A 23,419-nucleotide genomic window follows, 5' to 3' on the forward strand; every position below is an offset into this window, starting at 1 on the left:
ATCCATGCTGGCTATTCCCTATCACCCTACCACCTTCCAAGTGTTTGCAGATGATTTCCTTAATTACTTGCTCCATTGTCTTCCCTGGCACAGAAGTTAAACTAACTGGTCTGTAGTTTCCTGAGTTGTTTTTATTTCCCTTTTTATGGATGGGCACTATATTTGCCCTTTTCCAGTCTTCTGGAATCTCCCGTCTCCCATGATTTTCCAAAGGTAATAGCTAGAGGCTCAGATACCTCCTCTATTAGCTCCTTGAGTATTTTAGGATGCATTTCATCAGGCCCTGGTGACTTGCAGGCATCTAACTTTTCTAAGTGATTTTTAACTTGTTCTTTTTTTATGTTATCTTCTAAACCTACTCACTTCCCATAAGCATTCACTATGTTAGGCATTCCTTCAGACTTGTCAGTGAAGACGGAAACAAAGAAGTCATTAAGCATCTCTGCCATTTCCAAGTTTCCTTTTACTGTTTCTCCCTCCTTACTGAGCAGTGGGCCTACCCTGTCCTTGGTCTTCCTCTTGTTTCTAAGGTATTGATAAAAAGTCTTCTTGTTTCCCTTTATTCCCATAGCTAGTTTGAGCTCATTTTGTGCCTTTGCCTTTCTAATCTTGCCCCTGCATTCCTGTGTTGTTTGCCTATATTCATCCTTTGTAATCTGACCTAGTTTCCTAAGCTCTGCTCTACTCTCTTACATACCTCAGAATGATCCACGCATCCTCACATCACCAACACACTTACCAAGCAGTCCCATTTCATGTAGGTACACCTAGCATCCTGATTGCAACTGGAGTATATGCAAATAATTCCCATGGGCTACTGCCAGCTCTATGGGACAGATAGAACATGGGGTGGGCAGCCTTTTTTTTTTCTTTCTTGTCCTGTAATATTGTTAGCTGGAATCCCGTGGGTGAGAGAGAATGGGCTGTAAAACAAGGTGAAGACCTTGTGCATGTCAGTAGCTGCGGGGTTGGCAGAGCAAAGGTATGTTTGTTAACTGGGCATTGTGGAAAGAGGGCAGAGGTAAACTTGGATGCACAACCTGACTTGTGCACTTCCTGGTTTTCAGTAGTTTTGAGTTTTATTCCACACAGCATTCTGCAGGGGTACAACATACCCGCAAGCAACCTTAACTCTGCATTTAACGGCATTCTTTGCCATGGAATTTCCAAGTTGTTTTTTTTTTTTAACAGGAAAAGCTCTGGTGGTATTAGAAGGTAGTGGCCATATGGTCAGTTGTACATATAGTGTTCCACAATTAGCACACTGAGCAAGCTGCACCCCCTGACACACACATTCATCAGCTGTGCCTCACCAGCCCTGCTTCAGCACACCTCCCCCGCCATGCCTCTGACCCATTCACTGCATTCCCCCATCCCCACTACCATACAGAGGCCTCCCTATTGCAGGCAGGGAACACGTCTCCCTGAAGTTTTCACTCCCTGTGAAAATTTTTCTATTGCTGTCACTTCCTCCCTTCTCTGATCTGACTCACATGCAGTGCCTGGGGTGAAGGACAGCTGTGTTCCAGTGGCATAGTGTTCCTGGTCGTGTTTCAGAATGGCTGGAGGGTGGACATTGTAGCAGGCTGGTGGGAGGAATCCCAGATAGAGTTTGTGTTCCAAAACACTGACAATTTTATATTTGAGAGAAAAATCTTCTGACCCCTTTCCGATAGATGTATCCCATCTCCAAGAACAGTGCGATGTCAAAGCTTGTAATGGTTTCTTGTCAGCCACGAACCCTCCAATTTCCCCATGAATGTGCATCTAGGAGCTTTCCTGTAGTGTTGGGGTGCATTGACAGAGCTGGGACGTGCAACGGGTCAGGTGCATTGGTAGAACTGGGGTATAGGAAGGTTGGGGTACACTGGAAGGGCTGGGTCTGCAGGAAAGTTGGGGTGCATGAGGGGTTGAGGTGCAAAGACAGCTGTGGGATGCAGAGGGTTAGGATGCCAAAACCAAGCTGGGGGTTGGGGTGCAGGGAGGTTGAGGTGCAGGATGGCTTGTTTATTGACAGAGAGGGCACAGGGGGTTGCGCTGCAGGGCTGGGGTGCACTGGCAGAGCTGGGGAGTCATGTGCCTCCATCACCTGAACTTCTTACCTCCCCTACCACCTATTCCTATTTACCCCAATCCCCCTTCCCAGCAGGGTTGCCAATTTTGGTTGAACCTATTCCTGGAGGTTTCATCATATGACACAATCTTTAAAGATTAATCTTTAATTCCTGAAAAACAACAAGGAGTCTGGTGGATTTGTGGATACAGACTAACATAGCTACTCCTCTGATACTTTAATTCCTGGAGACTCCAGGACAATCCTGAAGGTTTGGCAACCCTCGTTCCCAGAAAGTTTACACATCCAATTTTCCACCCAAATGCTTTGATTGCATTTCTCCCAAAATGAAATCACCTCCTATGACTCTCACATTGTAGCAATCTCCAGCCACTCAGTTCAAAATTCCTTTTGACTTGGATGTGTGTGTGTGTAATTAACTTATCTTTAGCAGTGTTATTTGAAGGGTGAGTTCACAGCCATCCAGTGATTTGTGATTATCTTCCAGTCCTTAGTATCTACCTATGAACTCTAACTCTACAGTTCTAGCTCTAAGTTTTTGTTTTTGTTATTTTTTTAACAACACCCACCACCTAGAAACTTTTTTTTAAAAAATGGTTGTTTTAGGGCTTATATCTCCAGAATGTCTGGCTCAACAGATGTCAAGTATGGGTCATTAACCCTGCCCTGCCATCTCCTGAGGTGCACCACTATAAATTGATGAACCTTATGGGAGTGCAAGATACGTGTAGTGATCCAAATTTGGGGTTATTTGACGAAGGGGTTCATGAGATGCCATTTCCCACCAAATAATCAGCTTTTCTAAAGGTTCGTTCTAGTAATGTTTTTTTTTGCCCACATCTAGAGATCAGACCATGGGTCTGATCCTGGCACAAGGGTCTCACTCACTTGAAGGTTACCCCCAGAGAATGCATGGCATCCACTAGCCACTTGGGGGAAGCAAGATTTAGAACATTATTAGCAAGAGAGTTTGGCCATCCACTTAGGCCCTTCAGTAAAGGTCATGCACTCCACAAGTTACACTGAGCACGTATGTAAAGCGAACCCGAAAGGATTTGCAGGTAGAATATGGTCAAAGTGGCTGGATAGATTGAAGAGATGCACAGTTAGTGTTTGTTCCTGAACTCCCCCAGCTAGTGACAGTTCACAGGCCCCCTTTGCTGAAAACATGGGAAAGCTTGACTGGCATGTTGCTAAAATCTGTTACTATCAGGCTTCTATTTTGGAGGGAGTGTAATGTCATCAAAGTATTTTTGTTTAAAAAAAAGGTGTGCAAATGCTGCTGGCAAGAGAGGCATTTTATGGGATGGAGGAGTTAGGGGAATAGGGTAAGAGGGGTTTGGGGCTGCACAGAGAAGAGGGGAGATTATGGGGAGGGAGATAAATGGGGATGGGTGGTAGAGGAGTTGGGTTTGGGGAATGGATACTGTGAAGCAGACATGGGGGTTTGTTGCAGAGGGTCTGTGGGGAATAGGCGCAGCTCCACATTCTCCCTTTCTGTCCCTTTTGTGTGTGTGCTTGAATCTAGGGGACCCCCTAGCTCTCTAGGGGAGTCTTAACCCCTCTCCCCACTCCCTGCAGTTGAGGTGGAATTTTTTTGGGGGTGCTTGCCTCTCTGGGGGTATCTGAGCTCACACCTGACCCCTCTGTTTGCCAGGCTCTGAAGCTGCCTTGCCCAGCCATGGGGATCTATCTACCTTCCATGTCCCCTCTCATGTAAGCCAGGGTCTGCAGTAGGCATTGCTTTCTGGGGACATCTAAGCCACTCTCCCTACCTCCTCACATGAACTGGAATCTGGGATGCCTTGTCCTTCTAAAGGAGTTTGTCCCCCTCTCTCTACCTCTCCCCATGTGAGCTTGGATCAGGGAAGTCCGGGTCCTCTGTGTGGGAAGCTTAGAACAGGCATGCTCAGAGCATGCCCCAAGAACACACTGCTGAGAGAGGGGTGAGGAGCTGAGAATGGGCATGTCAGAAACTCTACAGTCCTGGGAAGGGGAAAACCCACTTGCATGAATGAAGCAGTTCATATGTCTCAGAGCTAGGTGACCAGGTCTCAATTTTATAGGGACTGTCCCGATATTCGGGGCTTTGTCTTATATACGTGCCTATTACTCCCCACCCCCAACCTGATTTTTCATACTTGCTGTCTAGTCAGCCTCCTCAGAGCTAGATTCTGGCTGAATTCAGGCTGGGTGTTCACTTTCAGCTGAGAACATCTCATTGAGATGAATGGGCCACTTCACAGCTCTCTGAGACTATTATGATGCTGATGGATGTGTGGAGCTCCTCTACCCTATTGGCCTTCTAATTGTATACAGCATTATAACTGAGCACCAGCTCTACTCTAGCTAAGGTGAGGAAGCCCTTCCTGTTTAAAGGATGACTACTAAGTATGCTCAAATCTATGTGTTTACACAGATTGTCTTGAAATTTGCTATGTGTCATGAAAGTGTAGGGAAGGGTGAGTGAGCCAAAGATGGGGTCATTTGAGTATGGAGGGTAGGGATTGGGGGAATGTGAGGGGAGAGGATGGGGAATGAGAGGCATGGCAGAGGAAGTTGAGGATTTGGGAGTGGGCTGTCAGCCCTGAATGCTCCCCTTCTGAGTGTGTTGCTTGGATCTTGGGGAGCCCTGCTCCTCCATGTAAGCTGGGATCTAGGGACCCTGCTCTTCTTGGAGTGTCTGAGCCTCTCACCTTGCCACGCCCAATGTAGCCAGGAACGGGGCGGGGGGAGCTAAAGATCATGCAAATTTAAACATCTGAAATCCAGAAAATGAAAAGTTAAGATACATGTCGCCCCTGTGGCAGTGCTGGCCAAAGTGTGTGGGGGAAGGGCCTGGTTTAGAGGAGGGTGGACTGGGTGGGCCTGGCACATGGCTGGGGAAGCCTGGCAGAAGCAGGAGCAGGAGTCCCCACTAGGGGTGGGTAGTAGGAGTGTGGGGCTAACCCAGCTCAATGTGCTGTTCAGGCAGCATAACCAAGGTAGCATGCAGCCCTCCAGTGAGCTGCTGCCTGGGATATGGGTACTCAGAGCAAAGAGGAACTTCGTACCTTTTAATGGCTTCTATAGTGCCAGCTAATGCTGCTGTACAACAAAATTTACAGGTGGGGAGAGCAGTACTTAGGAATCACATAGCAACCATGTTGGCTTAGTGGAAAGACCACTGTGTGACCATAGGCAAATAATTTAAAAGTTGTGCCTCAGTTTCCCTGAGAATAATACTTAATCTCCTTTTTTTAAAAGAAAAACACTTAGAGAGTGAAAGATGAAAAGTGCTACAGATGTGCTAACTACATAGTGGTAGGAGTAGACTCAAATATAAAAGAATACTTCATATCCATCTTGTCTCCCAATTTCAGCAGAAGCGGTTGAAAATATAAGAACTGTGGCTTCATTAACTAGTGATGATGCATTCTGTGAGAGATATAATGCAAGTCTGAATGGTCCATACAGGTAGGATTTGCTCTCAAACAATTCTGTTTTTTAAAAGCAATGAATATATAGTTTCTTAATTTAAAACAACTCAAGATTTAGTCATATTACATTCATTTGCAGACTAAAATGTTAAACACATGAATGATTTGAAAAGATTTTGACAGGGTAAAATGTATTTACTCAGTTTCTATAAAATACATTCTTAGATGCTATTGTATGTGATGTAATGTTTGTGTGAGAGAGACAGAATGTAATGACCTGGTATAAAGTTTTTATTAACATGAATATGGGATGTTTACTTCTTCACAAGTACTGCAGCAGAATGAGTTTCATAGGTCAAGTGGCAAAGACTTTATACTACATAACGTCACCAGATATTATGACTTGTATTATAAGTAAGGACTTGCTGGTCTTGAAATAAGGTGCATTTATTTTTCCCCTTTGGCCTTTTTAGTCACACTCTACAAGCTAACAACTGCAGGGGCTAATTTCTAATATCCAAATATGTCCGACAGTTTCCCAGTCTCCATTTTATTTAAATTAAATTATCTACCATCCATTTTGTTTCTTTCCCCTTAAGTATGTTTTAAGTAAAAGCAGGAATTGAAAATGATAGTCCTCTGCCAATGACAGTTTTATGATTCAATATTCTATAAACCATCATCAGTATGAGAAAAAATATCTATATTTCATTGGAGAAATGGGATTCTCAACTTTAGCACTTGTCTCTAGTCCTGGCAGGTCATTGTATCACAATATTATGATTTATAGAGAAACTATTTTGGAAAACATTTTAAAAATATATGAGCACTAGAGATGAGTGAAAATCTGAATTTCTATCCTGTGGGAAATTCTAATATTTCGAGTTCTGTTTTGCTCTGAAGTGGGACAAAATGTGAAAATATATCACATTTTTTCACAGAAAAAGTTTTTTTAGAAAAAATTTCAATGTAGAAATAGCAAATCATTCCATTTTTGCATTTTTTCTCCAAACAAAATATTTTTATATTCCCAAATATTTGAAATATTTAATTTTTTTTGTTTAACTGATCTGAAAGTGTTTGTTTCTATCTAATTCAACATCAAACTGTATTTCCCTGTTTTGGAACATTGCCTCTCTTATGGGCGGGGCTCCCTGGTTGGACTGCATCTCCCATGATGCAGTGTGGTCTCCCCTCTGACTGAGTGGCATAATGTATTATCGGAGTCACATAGCTGTGGGTGCAAGGCAGAAATATTTCAATTCAGGTCAAACCAACCCAGAATAAAATATTTTGTTACTTTTTTCCCAATGGAAAATTTCAGATGTGCAGACATTGCATTTTCTGTTTAAAAATCATTTTGTCAGAACTAGTACCAGTTTCTTTGTCACAGCAAGGTCTGCACATAAATAAGATGATCCAGTTTTACCATCCCACACAACAACGTTGGTCACGATTTATAAGTCACCACTGTAAAGTGGGCTCTGAGTTGTTACTTTTCCCCCTCTTGTACTCAGAATAGGCAATATCTGCAGTGCTTCCATTATGCTGTGTTGTAGACATTGACTTTTCTATGGTGATCACTACATTTATCCAAATTCTCCAAAAATTTAAGCATTCGAAGATCATAAGAGACTTATCGAAATTATCAATTTGCTTTGTGTCGGATTGCTTTGGCCATCCATAAACATTTATTCTGGAGACCAGCATTCAAGTGTTAAAATGTTTTGAGTACTAAAGGTAATTTTATCATAAGGTCCTATCTAACAAACAGCTAGTTGGGATTTGCCATAAGTTATCTCCAGAGGAACCTTCATGGAGCCCTTAGCATGCAGCTTTATTAATTATTTTAATTTTTATTTGAGTGAGTGAGGGTTAGGGTTTGCCACCCCTAATCCAAAGGTCTGACCTCCCAGCCAGTCTCTGCTCTTGGCATTTCATGACAATTTTTTCCTTTAACATAAATCTTTTCTTTTATCAGGGACTCTCTAACAAAAGCCCCCCTATATGGACTTACTTATGGAATAGCCCAATTTGCAACCTACTTTCTTGAGGCAGCAATCTTCAGATTTGGGGGATGGCTCATTGCTAATTGTTATGCAAACTTTGAAAATGTATTTATGTGAGTACACATCAGTCCAAAGGCAATGATTTCAACACATGGTTATTATGTATAGTCTAGTTACTGAGGCAATAGTGCAAGAGGTCCAGCAGTTTAGAATCTGGTCAGGAGTTCAATTCAGGCAGAAGGGTTATTTCTGGGAAAGGAAGCTTGAAACAGGTGTGTTGGCATGTACAGAATCTGGCTCTGACACTTCCTTGCAGACAACGAGCTTTGTGAAATGCTTCTGCCTGGAGAAATAACATACCGTTAGTCACTCATAAAAATATTGGTAGTTGTAAACTTCTGTTTCTAATCCTTTGTGTGTAATTTTTCTAAGCCATAAAGTTCTAAAACTATCACAATTCTCAGATTTATAGATAGTGTTAAGTCTGTTTTAAATAAAGAAAACAATATTTGTAATTTATTAACAATAATAAAAAAGTCTCTCTTTAGATGAACTGAAAGATGTTTTGTGTTTGGTTTTCAGAGCCTTTTTTACAGTTCTATTTGGTGTTATAAATATTGGGCTGTCCACTTCTTTGGCACCAGATTTCGGCAAAGCTAAAGTTTCTGCTCAACCAATCTTTCAGCTTTTGGATCGGAAACCCTTAATTGACAGCTATAGTGAAGAGGGTACAAAACTGGTAAGGCCATTCAGAAAGTCCTTGAAACTAACAAACCTGGTGGTACTGTATTGTACTTAATTGTATTAATCTTGTTAAATTGTCTTTTGCAATGTCACAGAAGACAGGACCAGACAGCTAGGGTAAAATTTAACAACAATAACTTAATAATTTTATATTAGCTCAGTGCCATTTAACACCTTTTTGCTTGAGAAATTAACAGAATACTTCTAAGTGTGGTTCTGTTCTGAAAAATGACTGGAAGAATGATATTGCATTCACCTGTTCTGTCCTTTGGGTGTATTCTGAGGTCTTGTCTACACTACCAGGAAAAATCAACCTAAGTTACGCTACTCCAGCTACATGAATAATGTTGCTGGGTTTGATGTAGCTTAGGTCGACTTACCGCAGTGTCTTCATTGTGCTGTGTTGACAGGAGATGCTCTCCCATCAACTTACTTTACTCTTCTCGTTCCGGTGGAGTACCAGAGTCGATCAGAGAGCACTCTGCTATCGACACCCCCTGAATCAATTGCAGCAGTGTCGATCTTCCTGATAGTGAAGACAAGCCCAGAGTTAAATTGCTTTTTTTAGCAATACAAGTATGTTTTCACTGCTTTTTACTCCTGTAAACTATGCAGCTGAAGGGGAGAGTGAGTTAGATTCTATTCCTTCTTGTGCATCATCAGCAGACTTGTTTGCTAAGTTCCAGTCAGTTACATCTGTATAACAGAGAGTCAAGGTGGGTGAGTTACTATCTTTCATTGGACCAACTTCTGTTGGTGAGAGAGACAAGCTGTTGAGCTTACACAGAGCTCTTCTTCAGTTCTGTATAAGCTCGAAAGCTTTTCTCTCTCACCAGCAGAAGTTGGTCCAATAAAAGATATTACTTCACCCACCTTGACTCTCTAATATCCTGGGGCTGATGCGGCTGTAACAACATTGCATACAACATTTGAGTAACCTCATTCAAGTCAAAGGGGTTGCACAAGTATTAATGAGGATGTACTTTGGCCAGCCGAACCTTTTTGTTCCTAGTGATTATACATGAGATGGAAAGAACCCAGCTTGTCTCTCAAAGTCCAGAGTTGACAGTTAGAAACTCCTCTTCGTATTTGTAAACTGAACACATTTCATATTGTCTCTCAGTGCTTTCCATAAATGCTTTTACAAGCAGAGCCAGCCTTTCAGAAACTTCAAATTGCTTTTGAATTCTAGCTTTTGGATAGTGGCCTCGATTCAGTAAAGGACTCAGGTATGTATTGTAAGCATGCCAGTAACCCATGTGCACCACTTTAAGTCACACATGTGCTTGACTACTTTCCTGAATCAGCTCCACATGCCCAGACTGCTAATGCTCCAGGGGAAATATTTTCTTGTGGATAAAGATGTTAATTGAAATGAAACCACTCTGGGCCAAATCCTGATGCCAGTGAAGCAGCTGCCTTTGACTTCAATGAAGCTAAGATTTGGTCCAAAGAGCTTAAACTTTGGAAGTCCAGTTCTCTAGGTGCTGTAAGAGCCCATTGTACCGACAGTGCTGGTATTGTGGTCTTAGAGCTGTCCCATCCCCCAGGCATGAGAGGAGGCTCCCACAGTGTGTCCTAACATCTCCTTCGCTCACCCGTGTCTCCAAGTCTTCTTCCTTGCTACCTCTTATACTCAGAACTCCCTTCCTATATAAAAGAGCCAATCAGCTACCCTTTCCCTATTCAAACCTACACTTAAAACATAGTTGTCCTTGAAAACTATGAATAATCCACCAAAGTAAAAATGTTTAACCCAATCTGAGATCTGATGTTCACCTTGTACTATGTTCATCCTGTGTACTGTGTGTCTAAATTACATTATTTAGAGAGTGAACTCCCAGGGGCAGGAACTATGTTTTCCACACACAGTGATAGTGTCTGGATTATATGCATTGATGACATAAAAGAGAGGTATTAGGGTTGTTTACTTACCTAAAGTAATGATAGTCCTTGTGCACCATGCTGAAAAGGAATGATATAAATGAGAGAGAGATGCAGAAAAGAACCACTCAACAAGGAGGTCCTGTACATAGAAGATAGCAATCCAATGTTGTCATAGTATCTTTCCCCAATCTGAACCTTACAGTCCAAAAGTTGGGGTACTAGCATGAATTCCTCTAAGCTTAATTACCTGCTTAGATCTGATAAGCTACCACCAATCAGGAATTCCAGTGCCTGATACACTCTGGTCCCCCCAAAAACTTTCCTGGGGACCCCAAGTCCCAAATTCCTTGAGTCTCACAACAAAGGGGAATAAACCATTTCCCTTCCCCCTCCTCCCCTCCAGGTGTTCCCTCCCTGGGCTCCTGGAGAGATACACAGATTCAAGCTCCGTGAATCTAAACAAAGGGATTCCCCCTTCTCCTTTCTTCCTCCCAGATCTTTCCCGCACTGGGTACACTAGGAGATCACCGTGATTCAAACTCCTTGAATCACAACACAGAGAAATCAGGTGGGTTCCCCCCTTTCTCTCCCCCTCCCTTCTCCTTCCCTGTTAAGTACAGACTCAATTCTCTTGAGCCTCAACAAGGGGAAAAATCAGACAGATCTTAAAAGCAAAACTTTTAATAAAAGAAAAAAAGAATAAAGAAAATCACTGTAAATTCAAGATGGAATATTACAGGGTCTGTCAGCTTCTAGAAACTGGAGAAAAAGCCTCCTCCAGCAGAAATACAATTTAAAATACTTCCAGCCAAATACACATTTGCAAATAAAGAAAAAACAAATAAAAAGACTACACCGCCTTTCTACCTTTGTACTTACAAAATTGGAACAGAAGATTAGAGAGCCTGTAGGTAGGTGTGATCACTCTCAGAGCCCAGAGAGAACAAAGCCAAACTCAAAAAACACAAACAAAGGCTTCCCTCCACCGAGATTTGAAAGTATCTTGTCTCCTGATTGGTCCCCTGGTCAGGTTTTTGGTTCCCTGTTTGTTAACCCTTTACAGGTTAAAGAGACATTAACCCTTAACTATCTATTTATGACAAATGTCACTGCATATTTAAGCTATAATAAACTGACAAAAATTCTCTGGGTTTGAAAATTCCATACCATTTCCAACTGACTTGTCAACACCTTGGTTTAAATGACCATGCTGAGTTGTGTTTGATGCTTCTGTACAAGATAGACAGGTCTTCTGTCATACATTTGTATTTTCTACTCTATTTTCCAGAGTAAGTTTGATGGCAACATTGAATTCAGGGACATCCATTTTGTATACCCTACAAGACCAAAAGCTCAAGTTTTGCAAGGACTCAGCATGAAGGTTAATAAAGGACAGATGCTAGCCTTGGTGGGGAGCAGTGGTTGTGGCAAAAGCACATCCATTCAGCTGCTGGAGAGATTTTATGACCCTATGGCAGGACAAATGGTAAGAAGAGATTTGTAAAGCTGTTAACGCTTAGAGCTTATAGAACTGTTCTTCAAAGTATTTTACAAACATTACATCATCCGCACAACATCCCTTTGAGGTGGATAAGTGTTGTTACAGGTCTGGGTACTGCAGAGAAGACTTGGGACTTGCTTAAGGTAGAGCTGAGAGTAGAACTTTGGATCTTCTGACTCCCCGTCAAGGCTTTAGATCACTAGATTGCATCTCTTTGTTGATAGACTTGATATATTGGAGGGGGCATTAGAATATAATTCCCATAATGTAACCCTTGTCACTAGTCCTGTAGTCATGTTAACATGACACAATTTGAGGTCTAATTCATCACTTGATGAGACTTTTGATGCAAGTCCTATTAATGATGATGGGAGCTCCAAGAAGAATAGCCTAGAGATGGTGAGTCAAAGGATGTTTGAAAAAATGCCCAAAGATGTGGATTCTTATTGGAGCTCTTCAACCGTCTCGGTCTAAGAAGCTAATGAACAGACTTTCTCGGTAAAGATGCAAAAAGAACAGGGGTACTTTTGGCACCTTAGAGACTAACAAATTTATTTCAGCATTAGCATTCGTGAGCTACAGCTCACTTCTTTGGATGCATAGAATGGAACACACAGACAGGAGATATTTATACATACAGAGAACATGAAAAGGTGGAAGTATGCATACCAACAGGAAGAGTCTAATCAATTGAGATGAGCTAGCATCAGCAGGAGAAAAAAAACCTTTTGAAGTGATAATTGAGATGACCCATAGAAGGTGAGAGGAGAACTTAACATAGGGAAATAGATTCAATTAGTGTAACGACCCAACCATTCCCAGTCTCTTTTTAAACCTAAGTTAATTGTATCTAATTTGCATATTAATTCGAGTTCAGCAGTCTCTCTTTGGAGTCTGTTTTTGAAGTTTTTTTGTTGCAAAATTGCCACCTTCAAGTCTGTCCCTGAGTGGTTAGAGAAGTTGAAGTGTTCTCCCACTGGTTTTTGAATGTTATGATTCCTGATGTCAGATTTGTGTCCATTTATTCTTTTGCATAGAGACTGTCCAGTTTGGCCAATGGACATGTCAGAGGGACATTGCTGGCACATGATGGCATATATCACGTTGGTAGATGTGCAGGTGAATGAGCCCCTGATAGTGTGGCTGATGTGTTTAGGTCCTATGATGGTGTCACTTGAATAGATATGTGGACAGATCTGGCATTAAGTTTTGTTGCAAGGATAGGTTCCTGGGTTAGTGTTTATGTTGTATGGTGTGCGGTTGCTGGTGAGTATTTGCTTCAGGTTGGAAGGCTGTCTGTAAGCGAGGACTGGCCTGTCTCTCTATCTACTCTGAAATCAGTAAAGATGGAAATTCTGTGGGCACATCTCATTATAGATTGGCAATTCCACATCTATTACAGAAGCTAGCAGAGCAGACATCCACAAAAAATACTTCTGAGAGGAAAAGGTTATCTGAGCTTCTTTTGAATTTTCAGAGTTTTGGTTCAGTTCAATTTTGGATGAAAGATCTGATCATCTATTATTTGATCAGAAGTGGTTCACTGACCACTTTACTTCTACTGTACTCTAACACAGGGCAGAGGATTTTTACAGATTGGTGTTTCACATTTATCTTGTATGCCTGAGGAGAAGTATTGCATTCTGCAGGGAATGATTTTTTTCCTTTTTCTGTTTCTAGTTTGCAGGTGGGTTAGATATGAAGTCTTTGCATTTGCAATTGTTAAGGTCCAAATTGGGTATTGTGTCCCAGAAGCCTATTTTGTTTGACTGCAACATTGCTGAAAATATCCAGTACGAAGATGACAGTAGGGTTGTCAGTCAGGAGGAAGTTGAAGAGGCAGCTAAAGCAGCAAATATTCATACCTTCATAGAAAATCTCCCAGAGGTAAATGAAAATGTCTTTCCATTCTCAGTGTGGGGTAAATAGTCACTGTGACCTATCTAAGCAACTCCTATTAATGCAAAACAATATGCTTTTTGTGTTTTTTTTTTTAAAGTTTATTTTCTTGTGGATACAATTCTCAGAGGAAAATAGGAAGCTGATGTTTAAAAATGTAACTTGCAATATGTATTAACACAGACACAGTCATAATTAGCTAATTCAAATGCAAAATCTGAGCTCTAGTTTTCTTGTTCTCCTCTACCGCAGTGATGTTATATAACAACTATAAAAGAGACATTCGATTCTAAACTTTTATTTTCATTCCTCATAAACTTTGTCAATTCTTTTTCCTTTTTTGGCTGAAACTTTCTCCAGTTTTAGTCTTATCTGAAAGGTAAAATGTTTCAAGTACATTTTAACCTTTATGTTCTTCTTTGAGTGATTGCTCATATCAATTCCAGTTAGGTGTGTGTGCGCGCCGCATGCACGGAAGTCGGAAACTTTTTCCCTAGCAGCTACCCATTGGGCCAGCTAGGGAGCCCCGTGGAGTCGCGCCGATATGGTGTTCTATATAAGACCCTGCCGGCCCGACCTCCCTTCAGTTCCTTCTTACCGCCTGTGATGGTTGTTGGAACAGTGGTCTCTTGGTTTCTCAAGTGCTCCACTAATTTCTAGCTTATCATAATCATTGTTAGTTAATTATTAATAGTTAGTTTTAAGTGTTTTTCTCTGTAGTATTAAGCGTTGTTCAGTCATTGAGGGCAGTTTAGCACTCATCAACTGCCCTGCGGGGCCCTGGGGCATGCCGTCCCAGGGTTTCAAGCCTTGAAATTCTTGCAATAAGCCCATGCCTATTGGTGATCCCCACAACTCCTGCCTTAGGAGTTTGGGGGAGAGCCATCAGGCTGACAAGTGTAGAATCTGTAAGACTTTCAAGCCACGGACAAGAAAAGAGAGGGAAATTCGACTCTAGCAATGCTTCATGGAGTCTGCATTGCAGCCCTCTCAAGACGAGGGCCCAAGTGCCTCGGTGGGCAGTGCTCCCCCAGAACTGCCGATTCCGGCACCACAGAAGATCCCGTGCCCACCTTGGGACCGACGATCTCCTGGGCCCCAGAAACACCCACCTCAGCACCGTTCCCATTCCCCGGTTGCCGGAAAGAAGCAAGACCTGGGAGGACCCATCCTTAGGGCTGAAGAAGTTGTTCCGGCCCCAGCCGAGCAACATGCCAGCCCAGCACAGGGTACCATTCAACTGGAGGAGATTACATTGCCTTGCACTCCGGATACCTTTGAGGCCACTAGAGGGCTCATTGAAGTGACAGCTCCAGTAATCCTGGCCCCAGCACCGGCCCTGGCCTGAGTTCCGGTAGCATCCAAGGGCAAGCCGGCGATGTTCGGACTGTCAGTCCCTAGACCAGCATCTCCATGCTGCTCGGGGCCCTGGCGTCGTTCCGAGTCCCGGCACCACTGCAGGTACCGGTCTGACTCACGGTACTGGTTAGACTCGCAGCACTGGTCTTGCAGCCCCGACCCTCGGAGCTGTTCCCGTTCAAGGTCACGGTTGACTGCTGGAACGTGGTCCCGCTCGAGGTCAGGTCTCGCTCAGTGACCTTGCGGCACCATTAGGATCATCTCCACATGGAACACTGATCCCTGAGTCGACTGTCGCCACAGCACCAGTCCCCGGCCCGCTGCCGCTCTCCATCGTGGCACCAGTCACCCGAGCAACACCGGTCACCCGAGAGGCACCGTTCTCCAGTGCGGCACGGCTCTTCCTCACAGCACTGCTTTTCATCACGATCGGCTTCACAGCTCTGATCATCAGATGATCCTTGGCTACCAAGGGACTCAGTGCCCTCTTTACTCCACTCACACACCACCCCTCCTTGGCCATCACGGTCCCAATCCCCCTCCGACAGGTCAGGGAGAGCTTCAGGGGCTTCAGACATTCCCAAGTCAGGCCCACAAAGCCTCGGACAAGACCCCCCAGTGCCCAATTGGCAGCCTTAGTGGCAATTCTGGACCCCCTGGGCATAGCATCAGGCCCAAGGTGCCCCCCCAGGGGCCCGTCCGTTGTCACGCTCGGACACCCATACTCCTGAGGTAACCCTCAGGAGCCCTCCTCTGGATCCGGACCAACCCGTGGAGTCAGCACCCATGGTAGGGCCTACCCCAGGGGCCCAAGAGGAGATACCTGCAGCTGACCAAGAAGCTGTTTCCGCCCCGGCTCTCCCGGTGGAGTCGTCTTCGTCCTCCCCTGATGAGGCCATGGCTGGCACGTCCATGTCTGGTCCACCTCCAGTGGACTTTAGGATCCTCCAAGAATTGCTTTGGCGCGTGGCCCTTAATATGAACCTCAAAGTTGAGGCAGTTATGGAGGAGGAGGACACTATGGTGGACATTTTAGGCCCCAAAAGACCTTCCAGGGTAACCATCCCCATGAACAAGACTATTCAAAGTAATGCCAAGTCTCTCTGGCAAACCCCTGTATCATAACCTTAGTCCCAGATTTGGACCTTAGCGTCCAAAGTATGGGGGTTAGCATGAAAACCTCCAAGCTTAGTTACCAGCTTGGACCTGGTACTTGCTGCCACCACCCAAAAAATTAGAGTGTTTTGGGGCACTCTGGTCCCCCTGGAAAGCCTTCCCTGGGGACCCCAAGACCCAAATCCCTTGAGTCTCACAACAAAGGGAAATAATCCTTTTTCCCTTCCCCCCTCCAGGTGCTCCTGGAGAGATACACAGACACAAGCTCTGTGAATCCAAACAGAGTGACTCCCCCTCTCCGTTCCCAGTCCTGGAAACAAAAAGCACTTTCCTCTTCACCCAGAGGAAATGCAAAATCAGGCTAGCAAATTCAACACACACAGATCTCCCCGATTTCTTCCTCCCACCAATTCCCTGGTGAGTATAGACTCAATTTCCCTGAAGTAAGGAAAAACTCCAACAGGTCTTAAAAGAAAGCTTTATATAAAAAAAAGAAAGAAAAATACATACAAATGGTCTCTCTGTATTAAGGTGACGAAATACAGGGTCAATTGCTTAAAAGAATATTGAATAAACAGCCTTATTCAAAAAGAATACAAATCAAAGCACTCCAGCACTTATATTCATGCAAATACCAAAGAAAAGAAACCATATAACTTACTATCTGATCTCTTTGTCCTTACACTTAGAAACAGAAGAGTAGAAAGCAGAACTACTTCTCCAAAGCTCAGAGAAAGCAGGCAGCCAGAAAACAAAGACCTTAGACACAAAATTCCCTCCACCCAAAGTTGAAAAAATCCGGTTTCCTGATTGGTCCTCTGGTCAGGTGCTTCAGGTGAAAGAGACATTAACCCTTAGCTATCTGTTTATGACACCCTGCCTCTATCCCTCCCACAGCCAAAGGGGTAGAAAGGAAATACTTTGTTATCACCAGGAGCTACAAGTACTTTTTCACTCACTCCGCCCCATGCTCATTCATGGTGTATGCGATAAACGCCAGAGAAAGACAGGGCCAGCAAGGGCCTGCCACCAAATCAAAGGACGCTAAATGCCTGGATCTTTTCGGGAGAAAGGTTTATTCTACTGGGGGTCTCTTGCTTAGGATTGCTAACCAGTTGGTGATCCTCAGTAGATACAACTTTAACTCTTGGTCTTTGGTCCTTAAATTCCAAGATCTCCCAACAGAGGCCAGTACAGAACTCAGGGCCATTGCTGAGGAAGGTAAATTGGTGGCCTGGACCTCCCTCCAGGTTTCCCTCGATGCTGCAGAAGCGGCTACATGCACTCTGGCTTCTAGCATTGCCATGCAACGGAATGCCTGGCTGCAATCCTCAGGTCTCCTGCCGGAGGTCCAAAGCACCATCCAAGATCACCCCTTTAATGGTCAGGGCTTGTTTGCCAAGCAAACCGATTCCCACTTGCATACCTTAAAGGATACGAGAAACACTATCAAATCTTTAGGTATGCATACCCTAGCTAACCAACGAAAGCCATTTAAACCCCAAACCACCAAGCAGCGCGCCTTCCCGCCTAGACCGAGGCAGGACTTTTCTGGTTGGAGAAACAGATACTCCGAACATAGACCATCTCCCCATCCTCCAGACAGGGTCAAGGACATTCTAAGGCTCCCCCGGGCCCGAAGCGCCCGTTTTGAAGGTGCGGCTGAGGATGGACTGCCAGCTCCCATCCCGGACAGTTACCTGTTCCTGAACCGCCTATCCCATTTCTACCATGCCTGGTCCCATATTACCTTGAACTGTTGGGTCCGCCGTATGGTGCAGCTGGGATATTCTATCCATTTCCGTTCCATCCCGCCCTTCCACCCTCCTTCTCCGTCCCTCTTCAGGGATCCTTCTCACAAGCAACTCCTCATCCAGGAAGTACAATCCCTTCTTGCCCTAGGGGCAGTGGAGGAAGTGCCTCAGGAGCTCAGGGGCAAGGGTTTCTACTTTCGTTATTTCCTTGTCCCCAAAGAAAAAGGAGGCCTCAGGCCCATTCTGGACCTCAGGGAGCTCAACAAGCACATCGTCAACCTGAAGTTCCATATGGTCTCCTTAGCCACTATCATTCCCTAGCTGGATCCGGGAGACTGGTATGCCACCCTTGATATGAAAGACATGTACTGGTACATTTCAATTATTCCATCTCACAGACGTTTCCTCCACTTCATGGTGAACAACATGCACTATCAGTTCACGGCCCTTCCATTCGGCCTGTGCACAGCCCCTCATGTCTTTACCAAGTGCATGGCCATCATGGCAGCCTTCCTTCACCCTCACCACCTGCACCTCATCCCATACATTGATGACTGGCTTATACAGGGTCAGTCTCATCAACATGTCCAGTCTCAGGTACAATTGGCCACGGACACGTTCACTCGCCTGGGCATCATTCTGAACGTCAGCAAATTTGTCCTCTCCCCTACTCAAACAATAGAGTTTATAGATGCTGTCCTAGACACAAACCAAGCAAGGGCTTTCCTTCAGGAGGCATGGCGCTTGGCTGTGGCAAGCATAATTATCAGCCTCTGCAAATTTCCCACCACCACAGCAAGACAGTGCCTCAGGTTGCTGGGTCACATGGCATCCTGTACCTACGTGGTACAACATGCCAGGCCGAGGCTCAGGCTGCTACAGACGTGGTTGGCATCCGCCTATCAACTGGGATGCAACAGCTTGGAAATGGTCCTCATGGTCCCAAAGTGCACGCTCGACTCCTTCCGATGGTGCCTGTATCCTCAGAGGATGGGTGCTGGGGTCCTGTTCCACCCCTCTCAACTCACCTTCATCCTGGTCACAGATGCATCTGTCCTGGAAAGGGGGGCCCACCTTGGGAGCCTGACAATGCAGGGCTTATGGCATGAAAGCCAGCTGTCGTTGCACATCAATATCAAAGAGCTCAGGGTGATTCGCCTTGCGTGCCAAGCCTTCCTTCCTCACTTACAAGGGTGTTGTGTAGCGGTCCTAACAGACAACACCGTGGCCATGTTCTACCTGAACAAGCAAGGCGGATCCCGGTCATTGCCACTCTGCCAAGAAGCCCTCCTTCTGTGGGACTTCTGCTTAGCCCACTCCTTCACCCTTCAGGCCTCGGACTTGCTGGCTGACAGCTTAAGCAGGCGTTTTCTCACACATGAGTGGTCGATACGCCCAGACATCATTCACTCTGTTTTCCGCACCTGGGGTTTTCCCCAAGTTGACTTGTTCGCTTCACAGACCAACAGGAAGTGCCCAACCTTCTGCTTCTTTCAGGGTCACAGCCCAGGCTCGACAGCGGATGCCTTCCAGACCACGTGGTCAAGCCAGTTGCTTTATGCCTTCCCACCATTCCCGCTCATTCACAAGGTGCTCCTGAAAGTCTGCTGGGACAGGGCGGATGTCATACTGGTAGCCCCCACCTAGCATGCCAGTGTTGGGTACTCGATCCTGCTGGGCTTGTCAGTTCGATCTCCCATACGCCTTCCTCTCAACCCCAACCTCATCTCCCAGGACCACAGTCATCTCCTTCTCCGAACATTCCGTCGCTCCACCTCATGGCCTGGAGGATCCATGGCTGAACCAGGCCAAACGTGCCTGTTCGAACTCAATGAGGCGGGTGCTCCTCGAAAGCCACAAACTGTCGACTAGACTTACCTACAAGGCTAAGTGGAAGAGGTTTCCCAGCTGGTGTGCTCAGAGACAGATGCTTCCGCTCCAGGCTTCAATCCCATGCATTTTGGACTACCTGATGTTCTTAAAGGACCAGCACCTAGCTTTTGGATTCCTTAAGGTTCACCTCATGGCTATCTCTGTGTTCCACTCTGGCGCGGCAGAGCGCTCTGTGTTTACACACCCCCTTGTGCGACATTTCCTCAAACACCTGGAAAAAATTCATCCTCCAACAAAGCCACCTGTGCCTACATGGTACCTGAACTTGGTCCTCTCCTGCCTTATGGGCCCTCCTTTCGAGTCACTGGCCACCTGTTCACTTCTCTCTCTCTCTCTCGTGGAAGGTCACCTTCCCAGTGGCCATCACTGCTGCACGTTGGGTGTCCGAACTACGAGCTCTCACCTGTGATCCGTCCTATACCATTTTTCATAAAGATAAGGTTCAACTAAGACCTCATCTGGCCTTTCTGCCAAAAGTGGTGTCCCACTTCCATGTAAGCCAGGATGTCTTCTACCCCAAACCGTGTGCTGATCTTCGGGAACAGAGGCTCCATTCCCTGGATGTTAGGCGGGCACTCTATAGACCGAACAAAGCCCTTCTGTAAAACGATCCAGTTATTTGTCACCATCGTGGAGCAGATGAAAAGCACTTTGGTTTCCTCTCAGCGAATTTCTTCTTGGATCACCAGCTGTATCCGTGCTTGCTACAACCTGGCAAATGTCCCTCCACCTGCTGTCACGGCTCACTCCATAAAGGCTCAGGTGTCATCAGCTCCTTTTCTGGCTCACATTACACTCCAGGAAATCTGGAGAGCCGACACGTGGGCCTCCGTTCACACCTTCATGTCTCACTATGCCATCGTTCAGCACTCTCAGGACGATGCAGCCTTTGGCAGAGCGAGCCTCCAATCTGCGGTTCCTTGACTCCAACCCCACCTCTGAGTTAAGATTTGGGAGTCACCTAACTGGAATTGATATGAGCAACACCCCTTGAAGAACAACAGTTACAGAAAGGTAAGTAACCTTTTTTTTGCCATGGACTTAGTTCTCAAAGTGGAGAAAGACCTTGGAAAAACCCAAAGAAATTGGGCTTCCTGTAGAGTTGCATGGAATTGAAAATGACAATTGAAAATTAAAAAAAACTTTTTTTCATTACCACCTAGTTTTTTGAAAATGTACTTAGAAGAAAGTTTTGGATGTGTAAGAAATAAAGGAGCACCTCCTGAGTGTGGTTCTCAAGGGCCTTGAAATTATAAGTCTCTTGAGATCTATATGTTTTAAGTACAGGTGTCTGACTAGACACATCAGTGGTTGCACCACTTGGGAGTTAATCTTTTTCTAATGCTGAAATGAATTTTCTTTACAGAGCAGTTATCAATATGTGTAGCTATAGAAATGCATTTTGATTCAAACAGTTAATAAAATCTTATAACATCTTATTTTTTATTAAAAACAATTACATTATTATTTTTTCTTTCATGGTGGAAATGCTTAATATAGTACATTATCTACTATTAAAAATATAACTTTCTGTTTCTCACTTTCCTTCACAATGAATATATACTTATACAGAAGTATAATACCCGAGTGGGTGACGAAGGAGCACAACTTTCTGGAGGTCGGAAACAAAGAATAGCAATTGCTCGTGCTCTAGTTCGTAAGCCAGCAGTTCTGCTTCTGGATGAAGCCACATCTGCTCTTGACACAGAAAGTGAAAAGGTTAGTAATATGCATTCTACCATTTGTAATACACACAAAATTATGGGGTTTGAACGCTTCACTGCAAGAACACAGGCGCTCCATCTACAATACAATTTTGAAAGTTCCACAGAACAACCCTTAGCTCACTCTCTGGTTACAGCCTGCTTTTGCAAGGTGTAGAGTGCCTTCAACTCCTGGTGTCTAAATTGGGAGCTGATGGTAGTCAGCAACACTTGGGGCTGGAGACAAAGTGGGATTTTCAGAACTCCTCAGTTTTGGCCTGCCTAAGTTCCTTCAAAGTCAGTTATGAAGTCAATGGGACTTTTTTAATGGGTCCACAGTTAGACCAATGCTGAGAACTTTGGAAAATCCCATTCACAGTTAGCAACTTTGAGTTTGAGACAGGTGTCTTCAAACAGTAGACAGTGATCTACTAGAGGAGGCCTTGTAAGGCAAGTCACCAGCTCCTTTCTCTTCTCTTCAGCCAGCAGCACTAGCAGGAAAGTAGGTCTCTTTCTGCACTATTCCCTGCTCTGTCTGGGCGAACAGGTGTTGCTACAGAAACTGAGAGGGATCCGGTCTGCCAGTAGAACTGCTGGCTGTCAGGACAGAATGGAACAATGAAGAAGCCTCTGTCTGCTTCCCAGTCCTTTGATCCATCTGCATTCAGAGGGTAAGAAGTGACATGCAGGAGCAGCTGGCTTGGAAAAAAGGCTTCAGCAACACCTCCTACCTCTCAGGAGATGTTGTGCAGGGAAGAGAGAGTAATTCAGCTATCCTCTGCTGCTCAGCTGGCTGAGCTTCCTCACTGCATCCACCATCTCCAGGAGAGGGGGCAGACTCCACAGGGATGAATAAACAGTTCATTTGGATGGGGATGCAGTATAACTGAAAAATGCCACCATGCAAACCACCATTCAGTTGTAAGCCAGATGTCAGGATCCTGAATTTTGGATTTTTATGGCTAACAAGAAGTGTCTGGCATTGCTGGTACTATCAATGAACATGCAAGTTTTAGTCATGTCTAAGTATTTGGCTGGTCTGCTTTCTCCAAACTGATCTAAGTATTGTGCATGTCTAACTGACAAACACCTGGACAAGGGCATATGGCTGGGAGGACAGAGGTTGTTAGTTTCTCTAAATTTGGCCTGTAGTTGGAAACAGACAGCATGCAATGTAAAATATAACACACACATTTGGTAAGCAGCCACTATCACAGGCAATTCATTACATCTCTGCAAATTAGTTGTGTTGGTCCAAACTAGATCCTCATGGACCTCATTCTGCTAGCCTTTGTTCATGAGAGTAGTTTCAATGACTTTAGTGGAAGTACTCCAAAATAAAGGTTGTAATATCAGGCCCCTCTGTTTGAGGCCTCCTTCATGCATGGGAAGGACTGAATCCTAAACCCCAGTGAGGAACGCCCAAGTGATAATGTGAACTATAAAAGCAAAGGTGTTACCTCTGAAAGGGAAGATTCTCCAAGTAATAACGAGTTTTCCACTGCATCTGTCTGCAGATTGTCCAGAAAGCCTTGGACGATGCCAGGAAGGGTTGAACCTGCATTATTATTGCTCATCGCTTGACGACCATCCAGAAAGCTGATGTCATAGCAGTGATTCATAATGGAAAGGCAGTGGAACAAGGGACTCACAGCCAGCTGCTGGCAAAGGAAGGACATTACTATGCACTTGTAAATGTACAAGTTTCTCATCAACATTAATGTTACAAACTAATCTATTTATATAAATACACATACAACCCACAACTAAATAATATTAATGAAGTGCATCCTTACTGAGGTGTCTGCAGGTTTAAAACACAGGCACGTAGTAAAAAACAGAGAAGAGACATTTATTTTTTCGTTGTCGCACAGCTTTAGTGTTACTTAATCCTATTGGTAAAATCCTTTGGGGCGTATTGCTTAATTTTAAACTGTTTTTATATTAATGATTACAAGCCTTTCTTGGAAATATATATTGACAAAATAGATCACAAACTGTTTGTTTATAAAATATTGTTAAAACCTGTATTATTGACCTAACAAAACTTACTGGTTCTTT

General features: G+C 44.4%; 1 protein-coding gene and 1 pseudogene across 1 annotated transcript; both read left to right on the plus strand.

The window, feature by feature from the left end:
• Nucleotides 1-11,637, plus strand: part of LOC127043656 (phosphatidylcholine translocator ABCB4-like) — a 48,996-nt pseudogene extending 37,359 nt beyond the window's left edge.
• A 1,695-nt stretch (nt 11,638-13,332) lies between these two features.
• Nucleotides 13,333-22,914, plus strand: LOC127044202 (multidrug resistance protein 2-like). Its single transcript, XM_050938783.1, has 3 exons — nt 13,333-13,521; nt 21,228-21,374; nt 22,876-22,914. Exons 1-3 carry the CDS (start codon nt 13,333-13,335, stop codon nt 22,912-22,914), a joined length of 375 nt encoding a protein of 124 aa, XP_050794740.1.
• The last annotated feature ends 505 nt before the right edge of the window (nt 22,915-23,419 follow it).

This window comes from Gopherus flavomarginatus, chromosome 2, assembly GCF_025201925.1.
Source record: "Gopherus flavomarginatus isolate rGopFla2 chromosome 2, rGopFla2.mat.asm, whole genome shotgun sequence".
Taxonomy (NCBI): domain Eukaryota; kingdom Metazoa; phylum Chordata; order Testudines; family Testudinidae; genus Gopherus; species Gopherus flavomarginatus.